At 39.4% G+C, this 25,229-nt stretch overlaps 1 protein-coding gene and 1 long non-coding RNA gene across 5 annotated transcripts in view; one reads left to right on the forward strand and one right to left on the reverse strand.

Moving 5' to 3' along the window:
- The window catches only part of LOC141571338 (uncharacterized), a 31,771-nt gene extending 17,761 nt beyond the window's left edge, over positions 1–14,010 (forward strand). The window contains exon 3 of the long non-coding RNA XR_012496098.2: positions 12,633–14,010. This is a non-coding gene — a long non-coding RNA (uncharacterized LOC141571338). The remainder of the gene's footprint in view (positions 1–12,632) is intronic.
- The window catches only part of GLIS3 (GLIS family zinc finger 3), a 471,393-nt gene that overhangs the window by 257,862 nt on the left and 188,302 nt on the right, over positions 1–25,229 (reverse strand). For all 4 annotated transcript variants that reach the window (XM_074330482.2, XM_074330483.2, XM_019729930.3 and 1 more), the window contains one exon: positions 20,401–21,511. In XM_074330482.2, the coding sequence (XP_074186583.2) occupies positions 20,401–21,511 (1,111 nt within the window). The remainder of the gene's footprint in view (positions 1–20,400; positions 21,512–25,229) is intronic.

Below are 25,229 nucleotides of genomic sequence, written 5' to 3' on the forward strand. Positions count from 1 at the left end.
AAATATTCTGCCCCATCACTTACTATAACATCTTACTTCTTCACCCTTTTAGACTCATTATAGTAAAAACCACGATCAGAGTTGAGACATAAAATTCCAGGGATCTTGATTCAAATAAAGAGACTCATAATGTAGTTTCCCCTGGAAGTGTAGTCACTCGTCTGCAGGTTAGCTCTCATATACTGCTGAAAGACATTAAACAAACCAGCATGCAGAGCTCAAAGCATGAGATGCCTGTGTCCAGGGAAGAGTGTGGTAATCCCCAAATTACTACGAGTTGGGCTTCAGAAAACATACACTATGAGTATGTTTGTAGTAGTGACGCATGGCTGACCAGAATGTTACCAAGAGAAAGCTGGTCCACCCTTCTCGGGCCCACAGGCTAAGAGAGAGCTTGCACATGAGGCTGTACTGATTAACATCTTGGAAACCTAAGGAGGATGATAAATTCTGTGTCTCCTCACTTCAGGTTGTGCCCTCATCATCTCTCAAATGGACCAGTATAAAACCATACTTACTGGTCTATGGTCTTGCCCCCACCATACTTCCCAAATCGCTTCTCCAAGCTGCAGCCAAAGGGAGCATTTAAAACACAGGTTTGATCATTTCTTCCTCCTCTTACTATATTCCAATGGCTCCCTGCTGCCTTCCGTATAAAGTCCAGTGTCTCGCTGCTTGGCTTAGAGCAGTTATGACAGCAAGAAGGATAGAGGCAGCGGCAGCGCTTGCCTGCAGCAGCTTGTAGAAGGCGGGCACAGAGGGAAGTCTGTATTCGTTTCCTGGTGAAACAAGTTACCAACTTGTTTCTGAAACAAGTTATCAACAACTGGGTGGCTTAAAAATCACACCATAATTCTGGAGGCTAGAAGTCCAAAAGCAGGGTGTCAGTAGGGTTAGTTCCTTCTGAGGGCCGTGAGGGAGGCTGAGCCCTGTGCTCTCTCCTAACTTCTGGTGGGTCCCTGGCAATCGTTGGCTTGTAGATGCCTCACTCCAATCTCTGCCTTCATCTTCAGTAGCTTTCTCTGTGTCTCTGTCTCTTCACCATCTTCCTTTTGTTTGTGTCTGTCCTTGCATCAGACTTGTCCGTTTTCATGAGGACACCAGTCATACTGAATTAGGGACCACTCTAATGGCTTCACATTAACTTGACTATCTCTATGAAGACACTATTCTAAATAAGGTCACATTCTGAGTTCTGGGGGTAATGACGTCCACATATTTTTTGAGGGGACACAATTCAACCCGTGACAAAGTCTTGCTCCACGATGAGGTTTGAGTCTCTAAGCTCCTTCCAAACTTAATTTCTATTGGTTTCTGTTTTGCAGAACATAGTAAGTTACATATTAAGTATGAACAAAAGTGTTTGTATTTATTTAATAAGAGTCTTACCTGCTGTTTGCATTTTATTTATATCTCACTTCATTCCACAAAGAATTTAAAATTGCTTAAAATGTGTTTTTACCTTCAATTTCCTAATATTATTCTGGGTGAAAATAATAAGATATACAGCATAACATAAAGAATCTGTCACATAATTGATTAACTTGGGCAATTCTCGCATATAAAATCTCTGAGCCTCAGTTTTCTAGCCTATAAAATGAAAATAATAAGACTGCCCATTCCTGCCTTGCATACTGGACTTTGCAACAGTAAAATAACTCATACTATAGAAGAATGTTTTGAAAAGGTGTCAAATGCTATAAGAAGAAAAAGTTGTGGCATTCTTACTCTTTACCTAGTATTCATTCTGTTATATATTGGTACTAGAAATCAAAGTTCTTAACAACAGAAAACAGAATAAGGGAGGGAGCATAAAGTTACAAAGTCTAAACCTGGCAGGTCATTCTCCTTCCATCTAATTGGCCTTACTCCCTGTCAGGCTGACCTGTTAAACCACACACTACTCTAGTCACTCAACTGATCTTCTTACACACATTTTTGTCTCACAAAATTGATCACTCATGAAAAGAGGACAAATAACTTCTGGAAAATAGAAGGTATATTGGTATTTTTTAAAGGGGGGAGGATGTACAACAAAACAGGACAAAAGACACTTGACTAATTAGGAGAAACAAATGATAAACAAGCTCATTTCTATTACTCCTTGATAGCATGGTTCAGAGATACATAGTTTTGTATTAAGCAAAAATGTGCTTTTTCCAGTATAACCAAATTCAAACGGATAAAATTCTATCATCTTAAACAAGATGAAATGATATAGTGTCAAACGATACCAGGATAGTTCTTTAATTAAAGGAATAAAAGCCGGGGTACCTCTTTCTTTGAATTCAGCAGGATTTGAGTGGCCATTTTCACAAGCAGTATTCTAGAGTTAAACAGTGTTTTAAGTGCTGTAATATTGATGGGAGGAAACAAGGGGGGAAAAACTGATTCTTGTAAATTTTCTAGGCACAGAGAGCCATTTTACTCACTGAAACTGTCACTATACAATTTTAATTAACACTGGGGTAGACAATGCCCATTAGATGGAATTCTACATGGTCTATGTACTTAGTGCCCCAGGGACCCTCTAGGTGTACACCACCAGGGGCATGCAAAACGAACAGAATTGTACAATGTCACTGTCCTGGTGAGATGGAGGAAGGAATCAGGGGTGAAGGCCTTGGAAAACAGCAGAGCATGGAATGGTGTAAACTCCCAATAACTTCATGAAAGGCTAGGGTGGAATGGAAAATCACTCTGGTCCAGAAGTCCAACAGACCTGGGTCCTGGTTTGCAGCCCAGTACTTACTGGCTATATAAGCGGAGATAAAGTCATGGGAGCTAGTCCCTCATTTGCGAATGGAAATGAAAATTGCAACCATCTTTTCTACTTCAAAAGATTGTTGCGAGAATGAGATTATGCATGGGACAGTGCTTTGTAAACCCGACTTAACAAATGGAAGATGTTATTATTTTAGGTAGAGTTCGGCTTCCCTCTAGTCTGTCTCAAACCATGAAAACTCTCTCACTCTCAGGCTCCAAATGTCCAAATAGAGCTGTTCTGACTTACTTGTCTTCTATCACTAGTGTAGTGGGCTTTTCATTATTCGGTATAAACCATGTAAGGCCACTTTCATTTGTCAATGTTGATTATTATTGCTACTAATCATTCTGTATAAAACATCTGCAATCCCAGACTTGACTCAAAAAGTCTCCTGCATGGAACAGGTTAGCTAAACAATTAGTGTCTTATATTGTGGAAGTTATTCTTCTAGGATAATATATGCAACTACTGATAATTTTACCTATGATTTCCCTGATGCACAAAAATTTGTTTGTGTTTAAACTACTCCCAATTAGCTGACTTCAAAAAAAAAAAAAAAAAAGGTTAATGTCTTAAGTCCTGCTAGTTGACACAGCTATAAATCCTAAGGTTCTTTTGGCTTTTCTTATAAAGGTGGGTTGTGATGGAAAGAGAACTCCCTCTCCTGTTAATGAGTCATTATGTTTAGTGTCACATTAGGCACCAAAAGTCCACCCTTTGGGTGACATATTCTAAATGAAAGATTGAAATGGGTTTCACTTCTAGAATCAAGAGGCAGAGCATCCCAAGGACAGACACAGTGAAACTAGAAATTTGGACTTCTAAATTTCTGTACATTTTCAGCACTACAGTTTCACTATAAATATTGAAATTAGTGAGAAGTTGAACATTTATGGGGATTACGCTCATCTAAGGTTAGAATTTTGGCTTAGAATGTCACACTATTTCTACGTTAGATGCTTCCCCATCCAAAGAGGATAAATTCTATATACAACCATATTCCTAGGACAGAAAACTAACCCTCTATTTATACCAGTATTTCTATAAGAAAAGGAAATCCGAGTGTCAACCAGATACTTGGAAAAATTTGCATCACTTGGAAAAATTTGCATCCCTTCCTACTATATTCCTAGACACATAAAAGATTATTTCATCAACTAGTAAAGAGAAGTTGCAGAGGTCATAGCCAGGGTCCTTGGTGAGGTCAAGGAAGAGGAGAGGCTCTCACAAGTTCTCACTTGGCAATGCTAAGTGAAGATGTCTTTGTTTTTGTTTTTAAGCCAAGTTTTTTCAAGCATTGGCTATAACCTCAAAATAACCGCCCTGCCTCTACATGAATAAGGCTGATAAACTCAGGTTCCCCTAACTCAGTGGTTCTCAAACAGGGGCCATGTGGCCCCACAGGAAACACAGAGCATGGCTGGAAATATTTTTTGTCACCACTGAGCATCAAAGGTGTGCTACTTCATATACTAGGTAGAAGCAGGGATGCAGCTATACATCCTACAATGCCCAAGAGAGCCCCTCATCAACAAAGAATTATCTGGTCCAAAATCTCAATAGTGTGAGGTTGTGAAGCCCAGCCCTAACTAGTAGGATAGTATACCTTGCTAGAGAATATAAGACAGCCCCTCAAATAGATAACACCTCCATAAGATATACTTAAATATTCGATGTCACTGTTTTTAAGCACTGAATATGCTTTCTTTCATAGTTATAGTTACTAAATGGAAACACACACACACACACACACACACACACACACACAGCTTTCAAGCACTGTTACAACCTTCATTTTGTTTTCTCTTTGCAGTCACCCTCAGTAGCTTTGCATAGAAGAAAAAAACAAAGGGAATGAGTAGGTGCTAGAAAGATAGGAGGAGATGGGAGACAACGGAAGAAAAAAATAAATGTAAAGAGGAAAAAAAAAATCTCTATCCCGTCTCTGGATATAGACATGTCATAACACTTCAGTCAAACAAAAGAGGCACCCCCACCGGAGCCAAAGAAGTTTTATTGCCATGGACATGAATATCATAAAATTTTCCAAAAGCTGAAATGTAAGGTTTTGTTCCCTATCTATCATGATCCACAGTAAACAAACCCAATACATGGTACACAGAAGGTTTTTCACTAAGCTATTTCTACAGTAAGAAAAAATATAATTGTGTGATCTTAAAATTAAAGTTATTTCCACAGATTCACTATGCTTCGATGACCAAGAATAGAGCCTTTCACACAACTTACACATTTAGAACACGAAACTGAGTACAACCCCTAAGAAACCTCGAACCAGTAGCCCTTTCACATTGTTCCTTATTAACACTACGTGACATTCTTAGAGCAAGCGCTCTAAGGAGAAGTCAGCCAAGCAATTGAGAAGATGCATTCTGAAACATAAGATACTATCAAATTCACTGAGAGATTAATTTATTAAAAAACATAACCTCATATCTCATGTTGCAAAGGTAGGGGAAAAAAAAAACAAAATAAAAACTATCCATTGCTTTCCGGATCCCGTCAACACACATTGACTAAGAAGTCATCCAGTCTGGTCCCGGAGTCCTGACCACCTCAATGTCACCACAATGGTACAACTGATATTATTTTTCAGAGTGTCTGTTTATACACTATTAAGTTCTAGATGAATTAAGAGATATAGATGCTGTCATTAATACCTCCCTCAGTGTCAAGAGCATAAGACCATGATGGTAGAAACCTATTTATTCTCTTGGAGCCTGTCCTTGTTTCCTGTCGGCTTATCTTCTGGTCTGGAGACACACGTACAAGTTAGCCAATGGCAGGCCAACTTGGAAGAACCTCTTCAACCTTTTTTTTTTTTTTTAATCATCCATGGTCCCTTGAAATTCTCCTAGATACATGCATGGCAGGCGGGGTCAGAGCAAGACAACAAAGCAGGGCAAAAGAGATACAAGGTGTTTGATAAAAAGTTCATTACTTCAACTACTCAATTCTCCTTTCACCCATCCCTCATGGAATCCAGGAGTACAGATATCAATTTTTTCATGACTCTACTTTTCATTTCACTTTAAATCAGGCCAGCCAATACCAAACTGTCTGTTTCCTTCCCAAACCTCCCACAAGTACACCCATCTCAGTTAAAGATAACTGCCATCCTTCCAGACATGCAAGCCAAAACTCGGGGTCACCCCTGACAATTCAGTCTCCCACACCCCATATCAAATCCACTGGGAAATCTGTCTATGTGTATATATCCAGAATCCACCATTGGACACAGCAAGAAGACCAGAGACAAGGCTACTGCAATGATCCCACTCATGAGGGTTCGGTCCTGCTTCTACTCCTTGTTTCACTTCAATATACTCTCCATGCAGCATGCAGTGATCCTATTAAAACATAAGCCAGGTCCTATCACTCCTCTACTCAAAACCACCTTTCCAATGGCCTACAAGGCCCTAAACAATTCGGTCTTCATTATTTTTCCCTGATCTCTTCTTCTCTCTCCTCCTCCTTCACTCTATTCCTGCTACCCTGGCTGCTTTGATGTTTCTCAAACCTGCCAAGCCAACACTCCTGCCTCAAAACCTTTTCACTTGCTCTTCTCTCTGCCTGAAACTTTCTTTCCACAGATGTCTACATTATTTACTATCTCCCCTCTGAATGTAAGCTCCAAAGGAACAGGGAGTTTTGAGTCTGATCTATTCACTGCTGTTTCCCCAGCCTAGAAAAGTGATTGGCACGAAACAGTAGTTCAATAAATAGTTGGGTGAGTAAAATAGAGAGTCACCAGAGACCTTTCTTTCTGTTTTGTACCGGAGGGTCACTTTTAGAGACCACAGAAAGCATGCACACCTATAATTAGATGAATGACCCTGCATTAAAATGTAAATATAAACCAAATATTTAAATAGCTAATAGATTTTTAGTGAAACAATTATACAAAAACCTTGTAATTTTTTTCCATATTAAGACAATTTTCTTTTATATTCTCTTTTTAATTTTATAGAATATCTATCTGAGTAAAAATGGAGGAAGCAGAAGTGATTTAGAGATGGTCAGTATATTGTTTTTTAGAAACGCATGAATTCTCTATTGAAAAATTTTAAATTGTCCCCCATTGCAGACACCTTAAATTAAGCCTATTCTAAACATGGCTAAGTGGGGCTCCAACTTCAAAATTTCACTCCTTGGCAGAGCTGTTTGACAAGTGCAGCAGGAGGCTATCAAGTCATGTGGCAGCATCATTCATTCAGAACACAATAGGCTTTTATTTATTATTTTTTTGTTAATTGACGGTAATCAGCAAGCAATCTTTGAAGGAAATGTACAATCAAGCAACTAAAAATTCCTTTCATGAAACTCCTCCTTGAAAATAATTCGTTGACACTGCAAATGGTCAATATGTACTCTTAATTTTGAACTAAATTGCCCACTGATTTACCAAGATCTATGTTTCTGACCCTGTGGTCGAGTAAAATTCATTTTTTCTGACGTTCTGAATTCAAGAAAAATGACAGTGACACAGTTGTTGATTTTGATTTACTACCTCAATAGAGGAAGCAATTAGAGTGATTTCTCCATTATTTGTTCAGATTATACCACTTCTTCCTTGCCTGGTTCCATCATAAAGGCCCCATTCCATGAACACAGCACAAAACCAGGGTTACAACACAACGCTGGCCTTCCTGGGGCACGCAACGGAGCAGATCAGGCTGACCCAGACAGTGGGAGTTGCTGGAATCCTCACCAATGGTGGGTCAAATGCACTGGGCTGCTGGGGGAAATACTTGCTACAGAGACAAGTAGAAATCATTACAATAAACTCAATTCTTGCCTCAAGAACTCGAATACTCACCACCTCGATATATGTGTCGTTTGGGCTTTCAGAAAAAGCAATGGTACCTGTCTTATTTTCACACCCTTATAACAACTTGTATCTCAGCACACCTCCCACCAACACCTTCAACAAGTTTCGACAAGTGCAGCTGAATCATTTGAGATGGGCCAAAAGGTCAGAGCCCTGAAACCTTGTCAGCCTAATTATCTAAAACCACTGGAAAGCACTCCATGTGTTTCAGAGAACAAGTAGATTTTCCACTACACAAAAGCTGCTTTGTTTCTGTATATGTGACGCCTCATAATTAGAATCAATGATTTTTTTTTTTTTTTATTGTCGCTCCCGATAAGCTTGTTTGCCTAGTTACATTTTCCTAAAACACTTTAAATGTTTCTAGGAAGGGTGCATGTCGGCTAAACACTGAAACAGGCCTTGAACCGGGGCTGTGGTATTGCATGATGTTTACAATTTGTCATCCCTGGGGGTAATTTTGCAAGCTTAAACACACTAAAGAACATATTATAAAGAGCCAGGCAATTTCATTTTGTTTGAATATATTTATGGAAATGGACCAAAAGTGTCCATAGAGGCACATTGTCATTTTTTCCTTGAGTGTGTGCCAGTTCATGACCAAAAACAAGCATTCAGAGAATAGAAGAGCATTTATGACCATACTGTGTGTATCAAATAAGCTACTTTATGAACAGATGGGGAATATTGATTTTCAGGGTCTGGGTAAAACAGTCCTTCAAACTAAATTTCTGCTCACAGTGGTGGATCTCTCAGTGATTCATTATGAACTTGCCCTTGATAATGAGCAGATCTCCCTCAAGGGTGAGTACCTGTGGGACATGAAGACATCGAACATCCTTGTGACTTAGAAAGATGATGAGCAGTGGGGAATTGTGCACCAAGAACATGCAATTTGCCCAACGTGGGAAAAATTGAGTAATTCACTTGAGTTAACAAGAGTTTTCCCAGCAGTGGTGACTGTACGGCAATGGAATCCTTGGAGAGTACGTTTTTTTTGAAAAATGGAAAAGGTTTAGTAAATTGAAGAGCATGTTGCAGGAGCCAGGACTGATACGACAAAAGTAACAAAACCACTTTGATGAGACGGGGTTGCCACTCATAGGAAAATCAAAGATCGAGACTGAAACGTTTCTTCTCTTCAAGGGGATACAGAGAACCAATATAAGTTACGGAGGAAGCAGGGAGGGCACCTGTAGTTCCTTGGGGCAGAAACAATACTCTTGTTTCATTTCCTCCTGCACATACAGAAAGACCGCATTTCCCAACCTCCTTTGCAATTAGCCGGGGTTATGTGATTGAGTTCTGGTCACTGGGATGCAGGAAGAAGCGAAGTGTGTCCCTTTTAGACCTAGCTCCTAAAACCTTCTGCACAATCCTCAACATTCTGTCTTTCTCCCGAGACTCAGATGGTGGAACCATTCAGATTAAAGGATCCTGAGTTATCCTACGATCACAAGGAGCCAGCTATGTTAGAAAACGAATAAGAAATAAACCTTCATCATACCAAGCCACTGAGATTTGAGCTGTCCGTTACAGAGGCTGGATTATCTTAATATTTCCAAAAATGCTTCCTGATTATCACTTGCCTTTTCAAATATTATGTTATTGCCTAGAGTATTTCGCATCTCATTCTTAAGCAGAGTGATTTCAGAGACCTTCAGGAGCAACGGAAAAAATTAATTTGCTTTCAGATCAGTAGAACATAGGTTACCTAAGGAAAAAACAATGTCTGGCATCATTCTGAGGTGCTGGAGGGAACAAATTGTGCTTTTCTTTCCTCTAAGATAAGAAAAAATGTTTTATGTACTTTTAACTTTTTAAAAGAGATTTTTATTAAAATATAGCTAGCATACAATATTATATTTCATATATCGTTTCAGGTGTACATCATAGTTATTCAACAGTACCCACCTGGCACTATTCAGTTATTACCACATTACTGATTATATTCCCTGTGCTAAAGAAGTGATCACTATGGTAAGTCCAGCAACCATCTGACACTGTACAACTCTATCACAATATTATTGGAGATTAAGAAATACAAATTGGTAGTTATGAAATAGTCACAGGGATATAAAGACTAGAGAATAGAATCAATAATATGGTAATAACTATGTATTGTGCCAGGTGGGTACTAGTCAGGGGGATCACTTCCTAAATTATATAAATGTCTAACCACTATGCTATACACCTGAAACTAGTATAAAATAATGTTGAATGTCAACTCTAATTGAAAAATTAAAAAGGGAGCAGATAATAAGTAAGGGGTTCAAAGTTCCAGGTATAAAACAAGTAAGTCTTGGGGATGTGATGTACAGCATAGAAATATAGTCAAGAATAATGGGATGGCGTGGTACAGTGTCAGATGGTTGCTGGATTTTTATCATGGTGAGCCCTTCTACTTTTAGCTTTTTATTATAGAAAACTTCAAATCTTCACAGAAATAGAAACAATAGAATAATGAACCTCACTGTATCCCCATTACTAACTCCAGGTATACATACATACATGGATACGTCTATATCCACACAGACGTAGGTAGGTAGATAAATAGGTAGGTAGACAGATGGATATGTATGTATATAGATGCAGACAGATATGTATATATTTGGGGTCTACTATAAGTACATCTAATCATCAAGCCAGGTACTGCAGATAGGACTCAAAGGTGAATAATGATCTTTGAATATACAGCAGAAAGAACAGTGTGAATCTCAAACGCCACACATTATTTCACTCCGAGGGCTAGAGTGAAGATTAAACCAATCTAGTTGCTCAGGATTTATGACAGTTATTTTCCTTCCCCTCCCATTTTACCAAAGAAGTTTTCATTCTAAGGGGAGAGGTTTAATACATCCTCCCTCATAAAAATGTACCTACTCTTAGGAGGGCAAGAGCACTGAGTCTTTTCTCAGTCATTCATCATTTTATATGTACGAATTTTAATTATCTTTGCAGAAGTTCTTTCCCAAAAGCAAGACTTGAATAGGTGGAGAGAAAGAAAAAGAATGAAAAGAAGGGCCCTGAGGCAGCATGGAAATTCTGAGGGAAGAAACAGTAGGAGTCACTACGAATGCAATGGAAGATAAATTTCTACTTCAGAATGTTGTTTAGGGTGGAGCCTCCCATTTTTCCTCCATTACAACTGCTCCCCCACTCCCAAATCCATTCTGTTAGCTAACAAATCACCGTCTATTCACTCTTCTCACACTAGAAATTGTGACTGGGAATGGGGAAGAGAATGACAGAAGAGAAAGAGTTTACTTAGTAGCAGCAACATTTAGCACAGAAGGATGGGCTACTGGGGCCCAATATCCACGCCCCAACTTGAAAATTAAAGCACTTTTAAATAAACACTCTAAAACACAGAAAAGAAATTATTCTGGAGAGACAAGCCTGAGACACTGCATCGTGAGTTTGAAGAGCAAGAACAATTAGATGCCATATCTGGAACACTCAAACACCTAAGTCCACTGAGATAGACTCTCTGCTGTGCTCTCTGGTCGCACAGGCAAATGGACCAACCTTGGGAGGCACAGACCCCAGGTGAGGCGACTGCTGCTAGAGCAGGAAGCTCAAGTAACAAAAGCGGAGTCTCTCCTTTCACTCTGCCTTCCTCAGTTTAGAGAGATTGAATCAATCACACCGAACGGGCACCATTTTGATGAGAACTGATTTAATTTTGCACTCTTCTAACCATCTCACACATTTAGCTCTATTCTGTATTAATTTGGTCTGAGCAGAAAAAAATTCCAAAGTAAATCTTAGCAATGGGGGGTGGGGGAAGAAGTCTGAAAAAGGGCTGACAGGCTCAACATAATGAGTGGCAGTCCAAACCTTTGTTTAACAGTACTTCACTCTTTCTACAGATTATAAAAGAAAATATTTAACTAATGGAAGGCTACTCATACACAGGATAACGTATGCAGCCTTTGTCCACATCTTAATCATTGGACATAACTGATCAAACAGCCTTGGTCTCTAGCCTTCCCCAGGTTTTTCGTTCTTTCAAGTCGACCACACGAAATGTTTTTAGGCTTGTTTCCATCTATGTGTTTCCCTGGCGGACCACTTGGCATTAAGGAAAATTCATATGATAGCTGCCAAGAGATACATTTTAATGAAGAATAAAACTATAAACTTTAATGGAGATGGTTTGGGGCAGTCAAAGTTTCGTTTCACATGTGCTAATGCACATTCACTGAGGCTCCTCTTAAAAATTTTTTGCATTAACTGTATTTGCACTTGTATTAACTAGATATGTAATTCTTTCTCATTTTAAAAACATTTATCTCTATTTGATAGCATAGGTCCTTTGTGATTTGCCCAAGGTAAATTTCCAGCTTCACGTCCCACTGCTACCTAGTCTGGGAATCATCAAACTACATACTTGGAAAGAAAGAACTGTTTCTTTTTCTGGGCTCTTTTGCACCCCTGTGCTATTACATTATGTGGTGCCTCCACTTGAATGGCCTCCTTCCCTGTTTCTGTAAGAATTACTCTCGTTTCAAGATGCAGTCACCTCCTCTAAGAAGCCTGCCCTGACTCTTACAGACATAGCTGGAAGTTTTTCCCCTTGTTTTCCCATTAAAACAATGTGTATAGACCTTATCACAGCTCTTGTTTCATTATTATGTAAATAACTATTAATGTCCCATTTATCCATGTACACGCTTCCAAGACAGGGCATGGCACGTGGCTTGTACTCAGTGATCAAATGAATGAACGACCATGCATGGAGTGGGTGGACACCTCAGTGCATATAATAGTTGGGTAGGACAACCATACAGTCTGGTTTTCCCAGGACACTCCTGGTTTACACTGATATTCCCGTGAAATAGAACCCCTTTCACTCACAAAAGTGTCCCAGTTTGAATAATAAATTATATGGTCACCCTAAGTTTGGAGCATGGTATAATTAAATTACTCATGCCCATTGCCCCTGCCTGCCCAGAACCAGGCCATCTCATTTTCTAATTTCTCAACAACTTTTCAAATTAATTGTTTTTTTAGATTCTTCAGAATTCTCTCTCAAAAGGATTCATCATTCCTCCTTCTCAAGTGCAGTGTCTACGGCCCAAGAAAATTAGAATAAATACTGTGCTACAAAATAAGAATACACAAGTGTCATTCCATTTTCTGACCAAATTCCTATCTACACCAACCTCCGTATGAGTGATGACACCTGTTAGACCAACCCATCTCCCCTCTGGATAAAGACTACCCCGAATTCACACAGATGGGAAGTTGAATCTGCCTGCCCACCCAGGATCTAAATTCACCAGCCACATACATCGCCACTAACCAGGATTACAACATCCATTGTCCTCTAGATCGTCAAGAAGCCGACTCAGTTAATTACAGTAGAAATTAATCAATCTGCCTGGAAAAAATAAAAATTAAATAACATCTTTTTTCCACATCATTCTTCCCAGAGCTTGATAAAAACACTTCTGAAAGATCAAAGAGAATCAGACTACCTCTTTGTTTGGAAAAATAAATGTGTTTGCTTTTTCACTCTACACACTCCAATTCTATCTGAACTAAAAGACGTCAACAAGACCACACATATAGTAAAGGTAATCAAGAAATAGTCCAAAGATCACAAAAGATGTTACTAATAAATTGTCATTCTAATTTTCTATGCTGCTACAGTCTGAATGAACTAAGAAAAATACATTTTAAAATCTATACAGGAACAAACCTCAGAAACTTTGAAATACATTCCCTTAATCAGATCATTTATGAAAAGCTTTACACAATTCTAATTTTAAAAACATTATTTTGGGACAGGAAATTAGAGAAAAAAACACAAAACAAATATGAACTACAAGGAACATTAACTATCATGTAGTTAATGATTTTGCTTAATGAGGATAAAGACTCAAATATTTAACCGCTTAGGGTTTTTCTCATTATCTATTGTTTTTCATTAATCCTAGAATCCCAGGGCAAAGGAACACAACCCACGATTTGCTTTGAAACGTCTGCCCAAATCTGCTACAAATTTATTTTCAGGACAAAGTTCATGAAGGGCTAGCTCCCCAGGTAACGTGGATTAAATACCTTCTAAAGGAAAATGAAATTAAACCACTACCAAATGGAAGGTTTCTAAACTGTGTTTTGGGATGTGAAATCCGATTTGACAGACGCCTTATACACCATGGTTAATGCCCCTTCTGATGAGAATTTCTGTGGTTTTGTTTTTACCTATACTAAGAAGTTTGTAATTTATAGTGACATATGGATGTCTACAGTATGTTGAACATGTATATACACAAATAAATATGCCAGCATCTCTTTCTTATGTAAAATCATTGGGGGGAAAATCTTGCAATTTAGTTGTATTTTTTAAAATTATTGAGTTTGCATTAAATATTTGACAGACTGATGCCTTGTGGGATATGATTTGGAAGCTACACTCTCTCTGATCTTTACCAGATGTTTCACTAGTGGTGTTTCAGCCTCAAGAGACAAAGAGGGTATTAATGATAATTTTATTTATTTAATCACATAAGGAAGATTTGATAAAATGGAAAATTCAGTAATTTGGTAACTTCCTAATTCTTCAAAATATCCATAGTAGCAAAAATGTTTTGAAAATCACTTTATATTAAAAGCAGAAAGGCTGCACTGTATTTGGAAGGGAGAACACTTTATCTCACCTTTAGAGATGAACTATGTGACAGATTTGTCAGTTTCACCTTTAACTCAGGGAGGCAAGGAGGTGGTAATGACATACATTGCTCAACACAGTCTCATCCCAACCTTTAACTGACTGTTAATTGTAGAGAAAGAGTACTCTGAATATGGACACTCAGGTGAAAGCCTTGTGCCACTACCAGGTTCGCTCTATTATCTCCTTATCTCTTGTCTCTGAATTTTATTACAAGGGAACATGAAATTACCCTAATCATTGTCAGGGCATTGATGATAATGCAGATGTATTCGCTCCTAAACACTGCCTCCCTACACCTTAACTGAAATGACAGGGTAGGCTTTCATTTATCTAGAGTTCAATGTCAGGACATAGGTTGAAGCTTTTAGAGTACTGGTTCACACCCTTGGCTGCACATTAGACTTAGCTGGGAAGCTGCACCCCAAACCAATGACATCACAGACTCTGGGGAGGGGGTCCAGGTATGGATACTTTATAAAGCTCTTCAGGGGATTCCAATGTCAGCCAAGAACCACCCCTTGGGGGTGCGAAGTAGGCAATAGCCAAACAATTTACTAGTCTTAGAAAAATCACTTAATTTCTCTAGACGTTCTCCTCGTCTGAAAAAATGCTATGTGTGGAAGGGAATTGGAGTGTTATGTATTTTCTTATATTTTTAACAAAAATACATACTTACCGTTATGAAATATTTCAACACAGTGAGCAAAGCATAGAAAATATAAATTAGAAGATAGATACTCAGTCGTATGTCACCATCACCAAGCTAAAAAGAAATTAATGTTTTGCCATATTTTAGTTCCCTAATGCTTTGGGGGGAAAAAAAAGATAAAGTAAAATTCCCACATCCCATTTCTTCCTATTTCTTTCCTCTTTAGAAGTATTCATTGTCCTACGGTTACTGATTATCCTGGTCACACAATTTTATTGTTTAAGCAAGTAATTATGTATTTACAATAACTATATAATACTGCTTAGTGTGTGTTTAAAGGTGCATAAATTGTATTATACTGTATATATCCTTTTGCATTTAATTTTTTCATTTAACATTGTTGTGAGATTTATCCACATTGGTACATATATATATGTATTTACAGATATAGAGATTTAGATCTAATTCATTAATTTTAAACTCCTTTATATTCTATCATTAGGAATAAATTACAGTTTCTTGATTTACCTATCTACAAACACTTCGGTTATTTACATGTTTTAAAAGCAGAGGTGCAATAAATACCTTTCTGTGGGTGTCCCTGCCACCCTATTTCAGAGTTTCTGTAGGGAGCGTAGACACACAGACCTGGTTTTGTTGGACATGCTCATCTTCATCTTTACTAGGTATTACCAAAATGTTTCCAAAGTGGTTACAACAATTTATTCTCACCAGCAATATTAAAGCATTCCCCATTCTGCATACCCTCATCAATACTTGACATTATAAGAACTTATTAATTGCTGCCAATATGAAGGTTATAGAGTGGTAACTAATAGTTATGCTTAGATGGTATTTTCCTAACGTCTCTTCTGGTCCTGTAATTGTGGTCACCCCATCAATGCCAAATCTTATCAAAATAATAAAATAAAGGATGTGGAAAAAAACTTTCTTCCACACTTTATACTGATTTTACTTTTCCTCAAGAAACGTCTTTCATGGCTAATGCTGGCCCATGAACCCATAAATCAGGCCATTAAAGAGGAATGGGGACATGGCCCGAGCTCTGTATTTATTTTCTTGTACTCATAATCCAATGTTACTTAAAAAGCAAACTGCCCAGTATTCAAGCCAAAGCAAATACTCTGGATTTTGCCAGGCAAAATGCCTGTGGAGAAATGAGTCAATTCATACAAAATTCAAAGCTGTCTTTGGTCAGTGACATTTTCGTGAAAATCTGTGGGTGGGTAAAAGTTTTGCAAAATTCCTTTTTGCTATTGGATAAAATTCATCCAGGGAAAATAAGCAAAATTTAAGTGGCGACCCACATTCTCCCTAATTCCCTTACTAACACTCCCTAACCTCCCAGCACAACTGCTTTCTATTGTGCATCAAGGCAAGCCATCAGGGTTTCTGAGCCTGGCAACAGAGCCCTGTACCTCTGCACACTCTGCTCCAATCAGATAGGCTTTCTCATGAGCGGTACTGGCAGACTGAGCTGCTTCAGCTCATTGAGAACACACCTTCCTGGGAACGCTACCCAGGCACTGCACACTCTTCAACTTAACGGCAAATGCTAAGCAACATAAGTCAGACAGAAAAAGTTGAGAACCTATGACTTCACTCATATGTGGGATATAAGAAGGGAACGAGACAAAGAAACAAAAACTCATAAACACAGACAACAGTTCAGTGGTTACCAGAGGGTAAGGGGGGAGGCAGGGTGATAGAAGAAGGTGAAGGGGGTCAAATATATGGTGATGGAAGGGAAACTGACTCTTGGTGGTGAGCACACAATGTGATACGTAGATGATGTATTACAGAATTGTACACTTGAAACCTATATAATTTTACTAACCATTGTCACCCCAATACGTTTAATTAAAAAAAAAAAGACCTACAGTAAAAACATTCTCAGCATGAGCTCTGTTAGAACCATTACTATGGATACTGTTAGAGACGGTTAGTGCACATCTATAATTTGGGATTACATTTTATGTTGCCTTTTAGGAACATGAAACAGGCATTGGGGAAAGAAATTCAGAGACTCCATGATTGTTCTGACTTGGGAATTTGAAACCTTACCATCTCAGAAAGACATAATAGAATTCAGTACAATTATACCCGGAAATGCTCAAAAGTTCTGTTGATTCTGAGATTCATCAATGTTGGGGTTTGTCTAAGTTCAGGAAGGTCTAAGTAGAATGCTTTGGCACCCTGAAATCAGTAGATCGCAGTCAATATACTCAGATATTTTTAATATAATATTGCCATATTTCTTTCTGAGTTAACTGAGGTCTGCCTGTCTGCCTGACGAGGCCTTACTTCCCAAGGCCTTTGCCACTGGCTGGGAGTATGTCTGTGTTCCAGTTCAAGCCTGGAAAGAGAACAGCTGGTTTGGCTTTTCACAGAAGCAATAGTATGAGATCAACAGAGGGGTGGAATTGTTTGGGTGGGAAAGAGAGAAGAAACCATTCTCTTCTTCCAGTAAGTTAACCAAATAATAAATGAACAATTCTCCCCAGTTCGGCCACCTAGAATCGTGAATGATCTGAATCCCAGAGTTCTGGGTAAGGCCGAGGAGTTCAAGTCAGAGATTCTGAGAATGTGTCCTCCCATGCATGAAATGAAACTTGGTATCAAGGGAGTGGTAGCCTCTTACAGCCGTGGTAGCCTCTTACTGCACACAGGCTGTCCCTGAGGAGCCCTTTCACACACCCTTCTCTTACCCTGGCTTCCAGAAGTTCATAGCGCTGCTCGTAGTCATGGGCACCAAACACAATGGGTCATCACATCTTTCTTGGGTCAAATAGCGAAGTGAGTGAAAATGATGACTAACACAAACTAGGGTCCACAGAAAATGAATAGCAGTGAAACTTACGTAAAACCAAAGTGGATTGGGTCTTATAATTTAAACAGAGCTCCTAGCCTCTGCAGCATGTGACACAGCCACAAAAACCCGAAGATCACTTCATGTCTCCAAAACAGGAATGTGGTCATTGTACTTGGCAAGATCGTGAGCTTTGAATGAACTACCATCAGATTTCAAAGCAGTAGGAGATGACACATTTCAGTTTTAACAGTTCTTAATGTCTGGATTCCAACAGTGGAAAGGTTGGTTTTGCAAAAGGCAGAAAAAGGAATCTTTTTCACGTGTGCATTCATGGTAAGCACACTGTCTTCTATCCATGAACTATCACTTGAGAAGACTGCTAAACCTTCACAGTAAAATTTTCTGTTGCCCGTTAGCTATAGCCCTACAAATCAAGCAAATGACATGTAGCCACAAAACAGTTTTCAAAAGACATAATGCTCATGATATGTGTTATATGAAAATGGATGTCTTCCTACTAAAAATACATACTCCCAAGACTAGAACTGCAACATTAGTCAGCTCCTAAGAAACCTTGTTTCGTATAAATACACTTGCACTATAATGTGTGTAAGTAAATGCTCTGTGGTTCTAAATTTGATATGGAATTAAATCTAGCAATCTGAATTTTGCAAAGATTTCATTTAGAAGCGAGGAGTGGACAGACTAGGGGAGAAGAGAAATCACCTCCTTTACCCATCTTGAACAATACAATGGAAAGCTCTGCAGAGGAGGCCTGCAAACATTCACCTCTCAGGTTACTCCTTCACTGAAGTATTTTTATTTTTAAATAGTCATCATGTACTTTAGCAAAAGTCAACTTGTTCTATGCCTTTGCAAAATCTAAGAACAGTGGGAAAGTAGGGAAATCCTATTGCACAAAAATTAATTTTGCAATGCAAAAAATATTTTTTTGGATAATTCGAGCTTTTATGGGTTTTTTTTTTTTTTTTTTTTCTTCAGTAAAGCCAAATCCAGCAAACTATTTTCGGCCAGGATTAGTCATAACTAAAAGGTTGGACTGTTTTCGTTCAGAGACTGAATGTCTTTCCTGCCTGCAATAGGCCGGTGTGTTCCAAACAAAGTAAATGGAATTGCCTTCAATTGCTTGTCTCTTTCTGGCATTTTTAATGCAGAACCCTACTGACAGAGTAAGGTTTTGCCTCCTGGAATGTCATTATTCTTTTCACTCATATAACCTGGCATTCTCACAATGTATCAGCTTCAGGTTTTCCTTAAGAAAAATCACAACATGGGGCACAATGTAACGACAAGAAATGCAATTTTATTCCACCAGAAATTCTTAAAACTCTTTCAAAAAATACCTACTGGACGGTGAAAACGTGCCTCTAACACTTGCATTACAGCTATCATCTGTTTGGTTTGCTTTTACATGAATCAGACAACTTGGCCAATCTACACACAAACATAAACATGTGGTCTGGGTTCTTTATTGTTAAGACATTCTATAGGAAGAATGAACTCTGTCTGGGGGACCACCCTTTAAATAAGTTCCTTTTCAAAATGATTTATATATTTCACACATTTAGTGACCTGTAGCATATTCAGTATCCAGGGAGTACCTACCATTCTCAGATTTTAACCCTAAAAAAATTAATCCTGTCCATCTAAGCTAATCTAAAACGCATGTTCTTCTTTTTCCGAGAGTTAAGTGAGCTGTCTGAGGTTGTGCAAAGTTGCCCTGTGATCCCAAGGGTGATGTCCTGCTTGTAAACCCTGCGGGTTTCTGTTAGGTGTGAAAAGACTGTGAAATCATTTAAGAGTAGTATTATTAAAAAACAGTCAGTTTTGCCAAGAAACAGAGATAGGTCCAGGATCAATGTTGTGAAAGGGGGATGCGGGGGAGAAAGAGACACCACGGCCATTTCCTTCAACACAAAAGGCACATTGCCCTCTCGGTTCTTTCTCCTGTACCTTTCCACAAAATTCTCTCTCCTTAAAATATGGTGAGATCCTGTGAGATTCTGCTCCTGTGTATCCCCCTGGGTGTTGTTTTGCTGGCTATAAATCATTAACTAGTCTCCCAACCCTGGAGTGTGCAGTGTGCAGGCGTGAAGGTGCACGCAGCAGCATGGTAACTAGCCAAGCTGCTAAGTGTGAGTTCCTTTCCAAATATCAGAACCACCCCTCCCCCAACCCCAATACTAGCACGGTTATTAGACAGAAAGAAAAAAATCACTGAATATTTGCTTTGGAAAAGGCATAAAGCTCGCTGGGGGTGCGGTGTGTATTCCTCTGCCCTGCACATTTCAGCAACTTCGAGTTGGTACCTGGCAGACATGTTTTCTGAGATTTTGGACACTGGCAGGTTTACCTCGCTTGAAGTGATGAATCCTGTACATTTGCAGAAAAGAATCGAGAAGTGGAGAGATACCCCAGCAGCTAATAATTAAAGAAATCTTCCCCTTCCTCAGACTGAAGAGGAGTCAAATCTCATGCATACCTGGTCCCACACACATCCAAAACCCATCAATGAAGAAAATGTCCCCTGATTTGCGGACCTAGTTTAGAAAAGACAGGTGCACTTTCAATGGGCCCCCGTGGGCTTTGGAAAACTCACCGTACACTTGTTGGGCTTCTCTCCGGAGTGGACTCTCATGTGAATGAGCAGTTTATAGCGGGCATTGAATGGCTTGTACCTCCGAGGACACCCGGCCCAGAAGCACGTGAAGTCTTCCCCTTTGCGCTGGTCTATGTGAACCTTCTCGATGTGCCGCACCAGTTCCTCCTGCTGGTCATATAAGGCGCTGCAGTCGATCCAGCGACAGCAGTGCTTGCCCCCGACATCGTCCATCTCCCCATCTTCCTCCAGGTTGGCCTGAGGCAGGGCCAGCGTCTGGGCATGGGGGACGAGCTCTTGGTGGTGCAGGTGCAGGTGGGCATGGTAGGGCGGTGGGGGGCCTTGGGGTGGTGGTGGCAGAGGCGGCGCAGGGGTCAGGTCGAGGGCGCCGCTGGAGAAATCATCCAGGCGCTCGGTCTTCAGCAGGCTGGCTGGCTGGCCGTCCGGGCCTGGCTGGCCATGCTGCACTACCATGTTGTTCACCATGCCGGGCTGGAGGCCGCCGTGCTCCAGCTGCTGCATGCGCTCGTACTCCAGAGAGCTGTCCTCGCCGTAGGCCGGGAGCGCCAAGCCACCACTGGCCACCCGCACACCCATCTGGCTACTGGGCCCCGGACACGGCTGTGGAATGCAGCTACCGCGTACTCCCAGGAAATGCCCATAGACCTCGGGCTGTGGGGACATGTTGGCCGGGGAAGCCCTCGACCCGTTGATGTAGGCGACCAAGGACGTGGGAGAGGTGCGGATGATGGTATTGAAGTCTATCCCAATGCCATCGGACAGTGGGGACAGGGACAGCGCTCTCTTCTTGGAGCGGGCCGAGTGGGATCTGGCCGAAGAGTGTCGGGGACTAGGATAAGGAGAGTGGCTATTTTCCATGCTGAAAAGGTAGGATGGCAATGAGTTAGAGACACTATTGCTGGACATGGCTGTCCCAGGAGGAAGGCTAAGCAGATCCCCTAGATCAATGCCATTCTGAGAGCTGTGGTTGGAGGAGAGCGATGGGAGAGCCCTGTAGCCGTGAGACCACTCTTGCTTCACACTCAAAGCCGACTGACTTTCTGTCAGACTCAAAGTCGTGGACGCCAAAGACTCCCGCGAAATAAGGGACCTGGAACAGTAGCCAACAGGGAAGAAAAAAAAAAAACAAGACAAACATTTTAGCAGGATATGGATTGCTTAAGAGCTAAAAGAACATTGCGCTGACAATCTCTTAAGTATTTCCCCTAATTACATTCTCTGCTAAACACACATTCTTTGGCTAAGATAACACTAAGGCTTTTAGTTCCTGGTAAATAACATTTTACCAAGCACAATAAAGGCAAATGCTCACTGGAATAATAAAACAAAAGATCTATTGTCATAAATAATCTTAATACTTTAATTATAATAAATTGTCCTTGCTTTATTTAAAAAAAAATTTAATGTAGGGAGAAAATTTAGTGACCTGGGAATAATTATTGATGCGTGTCACGGCAAACCAAATAAGCAAATATTTATTAAGCACCTACTGTGTGCAGAAATTACAAATAGGCATTTCAGGGAATACAAGTCTAAACACAATCTCAGCCTTTGAGTAAAATCAATTTGGTGAGGTGAAACATAAACCCATGCTTGATTCAAAAAAAAGTAAATCCTCAAAGTCAAAGAGTCATCCTGAAGACCTAATAATACTTTCACAATTTAGTTTCACTGATATTAAGGAATTTTAAAGGATTTTTTTTAAAAGATAGCAATGCAATCAGTACCTAATTACAGTTTCAAATCATCCCAGGAAATGAAAAAATATGAAATATATCTATAATATATAAATGAATAACAACCTGAAATCCAGTCATATTTAGAATTATGCATATGGGCTGTGTAGGGTTTAATCACACTCACTAGTTTTGGGTTTTCCATAAGCTCTTGTCCTTAAATCAGAGCAGCTTTGGGCCAAGAGTAGATCATTAGTTTACAGTAGTTCACTGTGCAACGATTCCTGTCCTGTTCTTACCCTTTTCAAAACATGCCTCACATGTTACAATATTTACCTGCGTATCAAAATGGTTTGTAATGTAGTCTGGCCACTTTAAAATTCATTTTGCTTTACTATGATATCATTGCCTTAAATATCACTGAAAAGAAAAGCTATGTCCCTTGGATGAAAAAGTTGTCACAAAGGCTAGACATAAATCGCTGTATTTCTCAACATAGACACGGAGTATATCAGAAAAACCTGGCTTATTTATATGTACCTGTTTTGGCTTTCTACAGAGTATTTTTTCTGACCAAAAAAAAATTAATGAAAACAAAATATTATATAAAATGTCTATCTTCCCAAAACAGACCCATTTACTAATTCTAGCTGTTAAATAGCAACCTGTTGCAAAGAAACTGAGGGAAAAGAGAAGCATTCTCATCCCATCTGTTCCTTTTACTTCTTTTTACAAAATGGAAGTCAGGAACACTGTTCCCTACAAGCATGAGATATTAGCCAGAAAATTTCTCAGCTCCGAAATGCACAGCATAAGGTGATAGTAACACCATTATCGATGTGATGTTTCTATCCAGTGAAGTAATGTTTACCGATGACAAACAGCAGGAATTTACGTCCAACTGCCCTTGACACAGGCTTTTTTCTTGGTCTACATCCTTATGTTTGGGCTGAAGTCCTTTCGCAAGCTCCAAACTGGTTTCTGAACCATCTGTTTTTTTCAATTCCCCATGGACACTTTCAATTATTTCCCCAGCACACCTGCAGCATGCAGCTCTCCCTGCAGAGCTCAGCTGAAGGTTCCTGGTGATTGGATGTCAAGGGCCTTTTGGTCCCTTCCCCAAGGAGATCCAGGAATTACTTTCTGATCCTAGCCAAATCAATAGTTGTGTCATATAGGAGGCAAAGATAACTGACTGTGCTTTTTACCCTGAGATTGAGAAAGTTTACAGAACATTCTCAAATAGTACATCTGCCTGGTCACTGTTACACTGAAGCATTTCAGATTTACAAGCCGTGTATATAGCAGGCAGAAAGCAATTTATCCACCTGCATGTACTTTGTATATGTAATTATATTACTTGGTTTGAGAGCAGCCTATAGTGAGACGTGGCTGAGTAAATAACCATTTACTCCATTGTTGAGAAATGTTTCTTATTTTTCTCAATTATACCTAACCATGGCTCAATTTAAATCTGAACATAATGCCATGTAGGCATGTTCTTTAACTCCTTAGACTTCTCAGTTTTCTAAGACTGTTATCATATATATTTTTCAAAAGCAAAGTCTATATTCTATTCACTAAGGCCATAATACACACAGAGAACTCTCTTTTCTATTTCAAATGTGAAATAAGAACAAAACTTTGAACAAATGGCCTTTGCCTAGTAGCTCTCATCCCTCTTGTGCAATTACCCAGATCTTTTAATTTTTCAAAGTTTTAATCCATGAAACCTCCCCCAAACACACTAGCTTTCAATAAGAGTCTTCTTTCCAAAGAAGTTATATACTGTCTATACCAGCCTCATATGTAGCTAACTTCCTGAATAAAATGATCTTCCTCAATAAAATCCAAAGGCCATCAACAGAAGGGATCATTTTTATATTCTCTACCACCCACCAGAGTGTTAGATATATGTTTCCATAAGTTGTTGATTAAAAAGGTGAATAAATAATGAATATAAGGATAACAATCATCATTTATAGTTCACAGAGCATTTTCTCTATACATTATTTCATTTGACACAGCCTGTGAGGTAAATAGACTGGATTTTAAAAATAACCTCTATTTAAGGACCAAATTCCTTATAGGCAGTCACTTAGCTTGATCACATACACCCTCTGTTGTTTTCCCTACATCATAGCCTATATGTATGTAGTCCATAATGCTCTGCTGGATTAAAGGACCTGGTATAACAGGCTTAAAGTCATACAAGCTACAATTGGAACCCACATTTTCTGTTCTCTTTCTGCAACAATATGTTGAACAACTGAAATGTTCCAAAGGAATCTCTCCTGTAATCCCTGCGTCTACATACGCCAGTGACAGAGCTGTGTTCTATCACCATACTGAGAGCAATCTCTATTTCCATATGTTCATCTGATCCTGAGGATATTCTTTTTGGTGACTGGTTAATTTGGAGCTATATGTGAACGGAAAGAGATATAGCTCAAACAAAAGAAAACCAACATGAAAAACTCAGAAACTATCAGTGAAACAGGTTAGGGTAGCTAGTGAAGCAAGAGTTCAGTGACCCTCAGGGGCCAGAAGAGAAGTGATAAACAAGCTGAATTGCTTGGTTCAATGCCAAGCTCAAAAGAAATACCAACTTACAGATCATATGGAAGTCCTCAAACTGATGCTCGAGAGAGAGAGAAATAATTATATATATACAGAGGGTGCCAAAAAAAAAAAAAGTATACACATTTTAAGAAAGGAAAAAACTGTAGTAAAATTTTAATACTCAATATATACCGATAACAAACGATGAATACAAGTCATGTTTGACTTCTGCAATTATTAGAGGTGATCAAAGTGGTAAACTTCTGTGTGTAAACTGTTCCAATACCACAGCAGAAGAAGCAGGACTTGTTGCTGTACGAGGATCTTCCCTTGTGCACATCACACACAGCACCATGCATCTCAAACTTATCACGAATGCGTGCAATTGTTAGGCGTGTTGGAGGTCCTGTTGTGTACGCGTGCCTCCACTGTCGTCGTACTTCCACAGCGTTCTCAAATGTCAAATGCCATTTCAAAACGGTCTTGCGCTCCTTGAAAGACACCAGGCTTCTGCCATTTTCTTTGACCATCTTGCCTGTCACATGGTGATGCCACCATTCATTTGACTAA

Source organism: Rhinolophus sinicus, chromosome 16 (assembly GCF_057876585.1).
Source record: "Rhinolophus sinicus isolate RSI-liver-muscle chromosome 16, RSI-T2T, whole genome shotgun sequence".
NCBI classification, from domain to species: Eukaryota; Metazoa; Chordata; class Mammalia; order Chiroptera; family Rhinolophidae; genus Rhinolophus; species Rhinolophus sinicus.